A 12115-nucleotide genomic window follows, 5' to 3' on the forward strand; every position below is an offset into this window, starting at 1 on the left:
AGTTTTCTCCATACAGTTGGGACATGCTTGCACTTACCTACCTCAAAGGGTTGTGCTGAGGGAAATGCTTTGCAATTTTTAAAGGACTGTACTAATATGAGCCATGGTTACCTGAACCGAAGCTTTGGTTTCTGTGACTTCGAAGACAAGCTGGAGGACAGCTATTGAACGCAACGAATTTTAAAAAATGCTTACAAAGCTAGACTTAACAACTTTCGACACTGTGAAATGAGGATTCTGTAACTTTCTCACGCTATTAAAAGTACAAACCATCCATAGTACAAAATAAATAAAAACGTTATAAAACTAGTGTTGACTATCTGAAAATCACAATTTGACTTTAAAGAGCTTGCTAACCAGCAGTCTTGGCTGTTTCCAAATGGAGTTTACAGTGTGGTTATGAGATTATAAATAAATATAGTATACTTAACCTACTACCTTTTTCACTCGTCCAATGATTCCACTTGGGGTTTTCTTGGCAGACTGGGGTAGTTTGCCATTTCCTTCAGCTCATTTTACAAATGAGGAAACAAGTTTTAACAAGGTTAAGTGACTTACCCTGGGTCACACAGCTACTGTCTATGGCCAGATCTGAACTCAGGAATATGAGTCTTCCCGACTTTAGACCTGAACTAGCTGCCCCTACTATGTAGTACTGTTGTTTTCACACAAGTCCATTACATTCCTCAGCCAGACTTTATAAGCCCTTTCAAGAAACCTATTTTATATTGCTTCAGGTTTGCTTATGATTTTTAGCAAAAAGGAATAGGGCCAGAAGACCTGCATTCAAACTTTAGCTTTGCCACTCAATCCCTTGTAACTGTGAAGTCACAATTTCTATGAACTTGGCTCACTCGTAAAATGACAAGAGTTGTGAGGCACATTCTCTAAAAGCCTTCCAATTTCAAACCAGCCAGGAAATTCTCAAGGAGCCAGACTTGTCACGTGCCTGGGCTTATGACAGATGTTTTAGCCTTATAGAAACAGAAACAGGAATAATTGTCAAAGGTCTGACTTCCATTTTCAAAACCAGCCCCTGACTCTTCTTAGCTGTGTGACCCTGGGTGAGTCAGAACTTCCAAATGCTTCATTTTCCTCACTTGTAAAATAGTGGCGTATGAATGGAATAAACAGAAATACTTAAGTAGTATGGGAAGTTTTTAATCTGCACTTTAGGAACTGGTGATACAAATGACATCCTTTTACCTTTTCTAGTTATATAGCTTTAATAGTCTTTTAAGTTGACAACATTTGAAAGACTGGGACCCTAACAAAAGTATGCCAGTTAAGAGTTTCCCGCTAGTGTAACCAGGGAAAAAGGAGTCCTTAGCTAGTTTCCCACTTAAACCATTAACCATAAAATTAGCACAAACCTACTCAATTTTAAACAGTCTCCAAAATTTCAAGATTGCTTATTCTTTTTCATTGGAAAGAAGCAAGTGGTGGAGCTCTTGCAGAGAAACACAATGCATTCATCACCAGACTTCAACTAAATGGCAGCCAAGGTAAGAATCTTGCTGCTTCGTGAATTTCCCAAGTGCCAAATGTCTGCTCTGCATCTTAAACAGTGTGTCAGAACAAGTGAGATGGATCAAGGAGCTGCCTAGAAAGAAAGGGGGGGAGTTCCTGTGATGTTCCCAAGACAAGGCTCAATGAGAGAACAGTTATAAAGTGCTGAGCACATAAATGATTAATAAACATGTTTTGGTTTCTCTCCCACGGCCACATAAAGGCGGGCATACTTAGTGACTCTTAAGACCACATATGAAATCTCGGCTAAAACATCTGTTGTGTGGTGGTACAGATGCTGCTGAACCTCGGATCTGGAAAACCTGGGTTTGAATCACACTTTAGACATTTCCTAGTCATGTGACCCTGGGCAAGTTCTCCAAGACTTATTTCTCTTTGTATAATAGGGCTTAAGGTGCATTTAACTCCACAGGGCTATTGTGGGGTTTAAATGACAGAACAAAGATATAGCATTTTGCAAACTTTAAATGCCCTATATGTTGGCTATTACTATTACTACCCCTTATGGACACTTTGATAATTAGTTACTTATTACCTTAGATTGTGGGGAAAAGATAAGGGGCAAGGGAAGACCACAAAATAAGGGTAATGAAAAACAAAATTTGATTCATATTGACCCAGAAAGGGCTAAATTTGTGGCAGGCTACAGTCAACAGCTCTACTTTAATGGCAAGAAGGAATGGGACCTGGTGTACAGTGGTGGCATGAGAGCAGTGCCGATGCATGAGAAGCCCACTAACATAGTTGCTAGGCAAGACCCTGAGTCATACAGGTATCATAAAAAACAGAGTCCCAAAGATGATAGCCCATTATATTTGAATGTCACTTCAAAACCCAGATCAGGTCCCATTATCTTGTTCCAAGTGGAGTTTCCAAGTGAAGAGCAGAGTGACAAAGTGTATTTTACAACATTCAACCCTCGGAGTACAGAACCACATATGGCTAACAACTGATTGCTCTCTGGATGGGAGGCCACCACGAAAAAACTGGAATGGGTTCAATCTAGCTTCCAATCCCAAAGTATGAAGTATAGCCACTCCTCTTCGATGGTCACGAGACTTTAATCCAAGATGAAGCTGGCTGGATAAACCAATATGGTTTCTTCCTTGAGGAAAAGTATAGAAGGCGGAAAAGTTGCTTCTACATAGGTGATACTCTTTTCTTCCTATCTCATTAGTTTCCAGAGAAAGTTCTAGCACAAAAGAAATCTTCTTTGAAGATACTGGGTACAAACTCAGAAAAGATGTAAATCTTCTGAGATCCTAGAGAAAAAAGTAATTGAATTAATAGGAGCTTATAGCAACCAACTCAAATTATCAGGTAGTCTCAAGAGTCAAAAGAGGAAGGATTGCCTCTTCAAAAACCGGTATAGTGCACAGTACTGGGAGAAGCATTAGCTTTGGAGCTGGGATCCCCAAGTTCAAATTCTGATTTGTGAGACTTCTCTGGCTTCCTCAGTTTCTTCAATTGCAAAATGAAAGTGGCGGGAGATGGGGGGGAGAAGGAAAAAAATAAATTAGATGATATCTAAGCCCCTCCTAGCTCTTTATCCTATTCCTTGGATCTGCATAGCCTCTCTGAAACCCCTAAAACCAAACCAAACCAAAAATCAGCTGAGTTTAACCCATTTCCTTGACACAGACTTACCCTAAATCAGTATAGAGACATACCTGAGAACAGAAACAAGATTCTTATTCTGGCTTTAAAGATTTCAAGAAAGCAACAGACTTTGAAAGCAAACAGTTACAGTGGAGCCAACACTTTTAATCCCATGTGTACCAACTACAAAGTTTGGGTTCTTTCTTGTACTCCAGTAGCTAAATGTTCAATGTTTTCTCTCTTTTGGTAGATGCCACGATAGGGTCCTAAAGCCCTTCAGAAACAAGTCCATTCTTACCTGGGCCTAGTTCAGCTGCCGAATGATCTGATTAATACTTTCACCTCGGTAGCCAGGTTTGCCCATTTCCTTAAGAAAGCCCACTCTATTCTTGGCAGCATGACGGGCCACAGACAGGGGGAAAGGACACAGGAACCTCGAGACCTGAGAAAAATGTTCCCCCACTGAGCAGATTTCATGGATGACATCTTCCAGGCAGATGATACCGAACTTCCCTGAAAAACACACCAGCTTCAATTAGCACCAAGCTTCACTGAAACTCTTTGTTAAAGTTTTGTCTCTTATTCTTTCTACCTTCAATTTTTACGCATCTGTTCTTTCTCACCTCCACTATCATAAGAAATAGATACCTATGATTCAATTCTCACCTAGACGCTCCTCAATCAGAGTATTATCTGTTAGAGAGACTTTCTTATTATTTATCCTGGCTTGTCCTCGTTTCAGAATGAGCTCACGGACAGATTTTAGGTTAGGATATCTGTGAAAAGAAGGAAAAAAGAGCAAGCTGTTAATTATAGAGGCAGAGGAACCAGAATATGATAAATGCAAAGATGATGCCCTAGCAATCCTGTCCCCACACTATGCTCACCAATCCCTAATAAAGGCACAGAATTTTTGCTCTAGAGGGAAAAAAAGGAATTTAGGTTAAATAGTACAGGCCTCTTAAACACCTTGATCCAAGCTGGGGTTTCCCTGCCCTGTAGATTATCCTTTAGATAAACAGGATAGGGCTTCTTCCTTCTCATGCTTTTAAAAAAAGGTTTCTAATTTGACCATCACACTTTTCACTAGCAGCTGCTTCACAGCATGGATGCTGCTGCCTCAGACTATGTGAGTTTCTGCTTTTCTTTTGGGGAAAATACTCACCCCCCTCTACCAGGAAAGTTCTGCTTCCTAGAACGCCAAGACTGAGCAAACCTCCTCCTACCCAATTCTCATAAAGAGTGTAATTCTGTCACATCTGAATATTATTGCTACCTTCAATCTTGGAACCTTTCAGTACATATCATTAACTATCTCCTGAAACACACTAGCCAAATACTCAGTGGTACAGAGTTAGGGATATGGAATGTAAGCCAGTCCCAAAGTTAAGAAAAAACAAAAAAACAGAAAAACCAAAAAATCCCCATGTACATTACTTTCTGCACAGCCTCTAGCTAATTTCATGCTTTTCTCCCCTCCCTGGATGGGAGAAACACACTTAGAAGAGAGTCAATAATATCTCTTCCTCCAACATAGTAAAATGGGCACTAAAGATAAGACCACCAGGTTTTTCCTCAACTATTTTTCCTCCAATCAGTTTAAATCCCCTCTCCCTTATATCTAATTCACAACCCCCGTCCCCATCTTGGCTCCCCACTCCTTCCCCTCCCTCTGCATAAGGTTACCAGGAACTCCTTACTCACCCCCAAGCTACATAAGGCTCTATAATTCGAAGTTTCTTTAAGGAATCTGGGGTCATTTTAATGAACACACCACTATAAATTTTCTTCAGACGAAGTTCCTCTATAGTCTTTGTCACCTGGTTACTCACTCCATTAATCCTGATAAAAGACAGTAAAGAAATTAGTCTCCTGCATACAGATAATACTAAGTCTTGGAAAGGCTCTTTGGAAAAATTGGCCCTTCCCCCGAGCTATAAGATCTTTCCCTCAGAAGCTGAGACTCTACTTTCCAAACTGTTCTCAGAAACCCAGCAAGGAAGAGTCGACAGAGAAAAGCAGAGGAACAATAGTAAAAGCTAGCATTAATTTAACTTAAGTGCTTTACAGCCCACAACTATGCTGGGTTCTGCAGTGAGCTTGAGTTCCTAGGTTCTTCTAGTCTCAGTTCTGCCATTTATTATTAGCTGTGAGCCTTTGGACAAGTCCTTTCATCTGATCTGCAAAATGAAGACTGCTGTCAAATTCAGACAATAAATTGTTCACCTCTGTGAACAGTGGCCTTCCAAGAGTTAAACTGCTCCAAAAAGATAAAACAGGAAGGTATACTGATTTCGGATTACATATGGAATATGGCCTAGAAAAGTAGGTTTTGCCTGATTTGTAGAAAACTATGAATGTCACCCTGGGGAATTTGGATCTTTAATCTTATAGCCCCTTGAGGTTTTTGAACAGAGGAATTACATGAATCAAATCAATATTTCAGAAAGATCTGACAGTGGTGTGTAGACAGGCTTAATACTGTTTCTACCTCAAAGGACCTCAGAGCTTGTGAATTTTTCTTTTCCTGGTGATTCCTTGAAGTATCTGAAAACAATCCTAGCAGATGTGGGAGGCGAAAGAAGTAAAGAAACGTGAGAAGCTTTAACGTCCTTCAATTCTAAAGGTGTTATCATTAGAGTTGATCAAATTTTCCAAGGGCTTTTATAGTAACAAGGAGTGGATTCTATAGTCCTTATTTAAGAAACACAAGTGACTCCTTGTGTAGTGTATTATATCAGGGTTTATAGATATGGACTGGACTAGGTGGAAGGCCCCTTCCAACTCTCAGTTGTGTGATTCTGTGACCAATAGGGTTCTTTGTGGCGAGACATTAAAAAGCTTTCATTATCAATAATTTTAGTACTTCTGAGGTCTGGTGTTCTCTCTGTATGTGCAAGTAACCTTGAGTAAGGTGGCTCAAGCTAAACAATCAGTTGTAAGTGGGTAAGTGATCCCAATCTCTAGTAGACTTATCACCTGAATCTGCTGGACAGTTCTACCTGGATGTCCTGATGTCACCTCAAATGCAACATGGTTAAAGCTGAACTCATTATCACCCCACTTTTCAGCCTCAGAGTCATAAGACACAAAAAATGGAAGAGACTCAAAGATGTAATCTGGTCCTCCCTTACACAAAGGTTTCCTCTTTGTCTTCCTGACCACACTCAGATGCCACTAGTGTTTTGACCCATGCCACCCAACCTGTTCAGAACACCTCCCAACAATGCTCCAAGGCCCTAAGCCTTCTCTAAACAATCTCTCTGAACTTATACAGATCCTGGTAGGAGGTGTCTCAGAACCTTCACTAGGGTAACCCCACCCCTATGGAGGCTCACCTCTCCATACGGACCACAAAGGCCAGACGATGTGCATCCTTCAGCACATAGCACCCAGGCTTTGAATCCAGGCGCCTGAGACGAGCCACATCACGGACGATCCGATGGGACTCATGGACAAATGATTCCAGCCGTCTGAATTTGAGCTGCCTTCCTTTCTTTTGCTGAGAGTAAACAAAAGAAGAAATATTTATCGGTCTGTATCTCAATTCCCTTTACTTTCCAGAACTTGACTGTTATTATTAGTCATCATCTGCTGTCAGTGTTTTAACAGGGATAACAAATATATTTATCTTGTTTTACAGGTGAAAAAAGTAAGGTCCCAAGTAACTCGAATAATCAAGAGACCCTGGACAATTTTGTAGGGAAAGCAATCAACAAATAAGCACAAAACTTCCTCAAGGTCTAGATTTCTAGTACTGAGCTGATATGATAATAAAAAATTTAGTATGTATTCATTAAGGAAAAAAAAAACTATTTTCAAGAAGCCTAGCATGAGCACAGAACATTATTCCTGCCATCAGGGTTTTTCATCTTCAAACATTTATTTGCATCAGCTGCACTGAGGCTTTGGTCACCTTAGAAGTTTATTAATGAGAAAAACCAGATGAATTAAATAATTGAATAGAGAAATTGCTCAAAATACACAAGTCAGCACAAGGATGAAAAGGGGGCAATGAGCTATCTTAGCAAGATTTCCTAGAGACAAAGACTTTTAATAGAAAGCTCTAAGTATTTTGACCCAGGTCACCTGGTAAAGGCTAGAGGTAGTTTTATCTTCTAATCAGAAACATGGTTATGTCTAAAGTCTTTTCTTATTGCTATCATTTCACTCTAATCCTATCTTTAAACACGCCCCCCCCCCAATTCAAATACCAAACTGTCCTCCAATAAGCCTTTATTAAATGCTAGGTACTATACAAAGACAAAACTGAAGCAGCCCTCTTCTCCCTCCCTCTCAAGGAGCCTTCATTCTTTTGGAGAATTACACTTATTAAAAAACTGTTTCCAACATCTTTTTCAATTGGTGTTTGTGTATATGGCCTTTAAGATACCTGAGAGCAAAGACAATGTTTTTTTTTGTGCGTGTGTCTTTCAGGGCCTAACACACCTCTTAAAGGGGTTTACAAAGAGCAGGTGCTCAAAACATGCTTATTAATGGAAAGAAAATATAAGTAAAATATGGACCAAAGAACCTACATATTAAGTGAAATAACCAATAAGATTTAAAGGATAGTAATAATAATCCTACCACTTATATAGGACTTCAAAATGTGCAAAACCTTTTAAATACATGATCTCATTTGTGCCTCACAACAATACTATGAAGCAGGTACTTTTATTGTCATTGGTCTATTTTACAGATAAGGAAACTGAGATTTAAAAAGAGTGATATGTCCAAAGTTACCCCAAAACTGTCAGGCCTCCTTCACTCCAAGTCCAGTACCTTATTCCATTTCACCACACAGCCACCCATGAGCCCACTGGGTAAAAACTATGCTCAATACTGCACAGAGCACACAATGCTTGACCACCTGATGTTAATTCTCTCCTCCCTTCATCTTAAACCCTTACCTTCCTCTTTTCCAAAAGTGCTTGCTTAGCCTGAGTTGCTTTGAGTGCTTGGTAAGCTTTCCTCTTCTTCAGGAGATTCTCTGGAACCAAAGGAATCTTTCTTCTGGGCCTAGTTTAGAAAAATAATGAGTATACAGTTTTGGCTTTTGCACAGGTAGTTTACGTAATGGAATGCCCCCTCCCCAGTTTTTTCCTAGTTGAGTTTCTATTAATCCTTTAAAGCCAAATTCAAACAACAAAGAAAAAACACTAGAAAACTTTTCCAGCTTCTCCTTCAAATCTCACTTTGTTTTGCACTTTCCCAATGTACTTATCATGCCTTGCAACTGTATGCCTTTGTATGAGGGCCCATGCCCAACAACAGTTGCTAGCACTTAAATAGTACTTTAAGGCTGCAAAGTCCCTTAATAGAGGGGCCCAGAGGTCCCCTTGCATGCTCAATTAAGGGTGCATGTTTACATATTTATACCTTTGGATTTTTCACTATATACCTAGGACGTAGGTGCTAGCTACAATTAACTCCATTTTCCATAGGAGGAAACTGAGGCTGAGAGGTTGTGATTTGCCCAGGGCCACACTTCAATTAAGTGTGTCCAACCAACAGCCAATTTAGCGTCTACTATGTGTCATACACTGGAAATACAGATAGGAAAGGGGGCCAATCCTGACCTCAAGAAGCTAAGGGAATACAATACTTTATAGATAATCATATATAAGGGACACATACAATATAAATACAAAGGCTTGGGGGGAGGGGTGTCGAACACAACTGGGGGATTCAGGAAAGGCCTGTTGAAGGACATGGCATTTAATCTGAGCCTTGAAGGGAGCTAAAGGCCTCCAAGAGGAAGAGGTGACGAAAGAGAGCACCAAGGCAGAAGCCCCCTGTGGGGGTAGGGCACATTTAAAAAACGCTCGTTGTTCCTGACCTTTGCCCTCTTCTCAGTTCCTTTTCCAAAACCGCCCCTCCCCGAAAAAGCCCCCTCCACGTGGCTGCGAAGGAATATTTCGAGCCGAAAGAGCCAGATTACCTAAAGGCGGGCTGCTGCTGTTCCCCCTCCCCAAACCAGACAACGCACCCTTCGCTCTCGTCGCCCGCCGCACCGACACCCCGCTCCCCCTCCCCCCCGCCACGCACGCGGGAGCTTTCGTCCCGACGCTCGGGTTAAGTCGAGGAGGGGCCCTCGCCAGGCCCAAGGCCAGGCGACAGAGACCTGGGGAGAGGCCGGGCCCCACGGCCCGAGAACAGGTAGGAAGACACTCCAACTTACACCAGGGACGCCCAGCACGAACCCAAAAGTCCCCACCCTCTCCTGGCCCCCAACAAAATCCCAAACCCGCGGATGTTGGCGGATGCTCCGCACACCACGAACGGGCAACACTCACTCAGGTTCCGCCATCTTTCCTGCGACCCTCACTGAGCATGCGCAGCTGCACGCCCTTCCGTAAAGAGACGCTCACGCTGATAGCTTCTAGGCTAATTTGACCATAGAGTTGGTGTACTCTAAGCTGGGGCTGGAGGGAGCCCGGCCTCTGTACTGATAAAGAGGGCAGCGGGTGTTGGCACCCAGATTCTTCTCCTGGGGAAGATACTAAGTTTCCTTTCTTACCGTCTTGCGCTTTCTTGCAAACCGAGTCGGGAGTGGTAAACTACATTTCCCATAAGGCAGAGCAGCTTTGCAGGCAGTCCCCGGAAGACAAGAGTCTGGAAACACTCAAACCCTTTCAGCATAACAATCTTCTGGTAGGAGGAGTTTTTGGAGTTCATAACAAACCACACTTCCCACAATTCCAGTTGGTTAACGGTGACGTCACATCCCGCATTGGTTTCCCTCTCCCTCACCTTCTCCCTCTTTCTTCCCCTCCTCCCTCCACCGGAAAAAAAAAAAAATTCTGGGTCTGTTCTGTGTTCCAGTTTGCATGATAAAGACCACCGAAAACCTGTTTAAGAACGGACTGATGATTGATATTAGAGAAGCCGTTTGAGTGCAGTGTAAAGAGCCTGACGCTAGTCATCTGTGTGCTCTAGGGCAAGTCATTCATCTGTGTCTTAGTTTACCCTCTGTAACATCAGGATAATAATACTTGCAGGACCTGCCTTTGAGGGTGGGGAATCAAATAGGATAATTAAGGTACGAAAGCAGTTAGTAAAAGCTGAAGTGTAGACAGTGTGACCCGAAATTAACCAGGGCAAAATTGGAGGAGGCCAAGAGAGTCCAGGCCTCCCACAGTAAGGGAAGACTGTCTCTACGAGGCCACTGGGGACATCTTCCGGGAGCAGCTGGCAGGTACTCAAGGGTGGAGGTGGGATACTTACTAAATCACAGAATGATTACATCACATTGTGGATTATTTGATCGGCTCCAGCTATTGTGAATGATGGCCCCCTTTCTGGAGGGCAGAGAGCAGAACAGTCCAGGCCAAGAATCGTGGTGGAGCAAAGAGTGGAGTTGGCAGGAAGAAAAACCCCAACAAATCAACCAAACAATCATTTATGAAGTACTTATGATATACCAGGCATTGTGTTAAGCACTAAGGATACAAAAAAAAGAAGCCACAAAACAAACAAAAACCAGTGTTTGCCATGGGGAGTTTACATCTTAAGGGGAAGCCAACTTATATAAATAGGTGCAAACAAGAGACACTCTAATATGGAAAGCAATAGAGAAGGCTCTGGCTACTAGGGACATTAGGAAGGGCTTCCGCAAAACGCAGCATTCAAGTTGAATCTTGAAGACAGGTATTCTAAGAGGGGAAGGTGAGAAGGAAGAACATTCTAGGTATGGAGGACAGCCAGGAAACTATACATGGAACCTTGTGTGTGAGGAAGAACAAATTGGCCAAGTGGCTGGACTATAAAGGGAAATGAAGTGTATGAAGACTGAAAGGGTAAGAAATGGGTCAAACTGAAAAGAAAATTGGTCTGGATATACATTTGGTAATTATAAGTGTAAAGAAAATAACTGAAAGAAATTAAATAAATTGAATTAAAAGAAAATCATCACCTGTGGGAGATAATGAGATCACCAAGTAAGATAGTATGGGGCAGTGGGACCTTGGACACTCACATTGAGTGGGCATGATGTGAATGAAGATCCAGCAAAGGAGACTGAGAAGGGACAGTCATACAAGTAGAATTAGAACATGAGATAGTAGTGTCTTGAAAACCCCAAGAGGAGACTCATCCCAAGGAGAAGGTGGTCAGTAGTTTCAAATGCTGCAGAGGGGTCAAGAAAGATGAGGACTGAGAAAAGACCATTAGATTTTTTAAAACCTTCTTGAGTATTCCTCTTTAGGTCTTTTTAAAACAAATTCAATTTTATTTTGAGTTCTGAATTTTCTTCTTCCCCATCCTTCCCCCATCCACTGAGAATGCAAGAAAAACAAAACACATTACAAATATATTGTTTTTGTTCAGTCTTTTTTCAGTCATGTCTGACTCTTTGTGACCCCATTTGGGGTTTTCTTGGCAAAGATACTGGAATGGTTTGCCATTTCCTTCTCCAGCTCATTTTACAGATGAGGAAACTGAGACACAAGGTGGAAGTGACTTGCCCAGGGTCACACTGCTAGTAAGCATATGAGGCCAGATCTGAACTCACGAAGATATGTCTTCCTGACTCCAGGCTGGGCACTTTATCCACTCTGCCACCTAGTTGCTCTTACAAATACATATAGTCATGCAAAACAAATTCCTGCATTAGCCATGTCCAAAAAGAAAAAGAAAGAGAAGAAAATATCCTTCAATTTGTACCCTGAGTCCATCAGCTCTAAGATAGCAGGTTTCATCATTAGTCCTTTGGAATTGTGATTAAGACCATTAGATCTGGCAATTAAGAGATCATCGGTAACTTTGTTTTTTTTTGTTCTTTTTTTTTTTTAAGGCAATTGGGGTTAGGTGACTTGTCCAGGGTCACACAGCTAGTAAGTGTCAAGTGTTTGGTTTGAGGCCATATTTGAACTCAGGGCCAGTGCTCTATCCACTGTGCCACCTACCTGCCCCTTATACATAACTTTGGAGAGAGCAGTTTCAGCTGAAGGGTGAGGTCAGAAGCCAGATCACAAACAGTTTA

General features: G+C 41.8%; 1 protein-coding gene across 1 annotated transcript; it reads right to left on the reverse strand.

Moving 5' to 3' along the window:
• Window positions 1-1145: 1145 nt before the first annotated feature.
• Window positions 1146-9531, reverse strand: RPL7L1 (ribosomal protein L7 like 1). Its single transcript, XM_027838409.1, has 7 exons — window positions 9429-9531; window positions 8043-8151; window positions 6468-6631; window positions 4834-4971; window positions 3796-3905; window positions 3428-3642; window positions 1146-2792 (listed from the first exon to the last, which is right to left on the reverse strand). The coding sequence occupies exons 1-6, from the start codon at window positions 9440-9442 to the stop codon at window positions 3434-3436; spliced, it is 744 nt and encodes a 247-aa protein (XP_027694210.1). The 5' UTR covers window positions 9443-9531; the 3' UTR covers window positions 1146-2792; window positions 3428-3433.
• Between the last annotated feature and the right edge of the window lie 2584 nt (window positions 9532-12115).

Source organism: Vombatus ursinus, unplaced genomic scaffold (assembly GCF_900497805.2).
Source record: "Vombatus ursinus unplaced genomic scaffold, bare-nosed wombat genome assembly UNPS02014826.1, whole genome shotgun sequence".
NCBI classification, from domain to species: Eukaryota; Metazoa; Chordata; class Mammalia; order Diprotodontia; family Vombatidae; genus Vombatus; species Vombatus ursinus.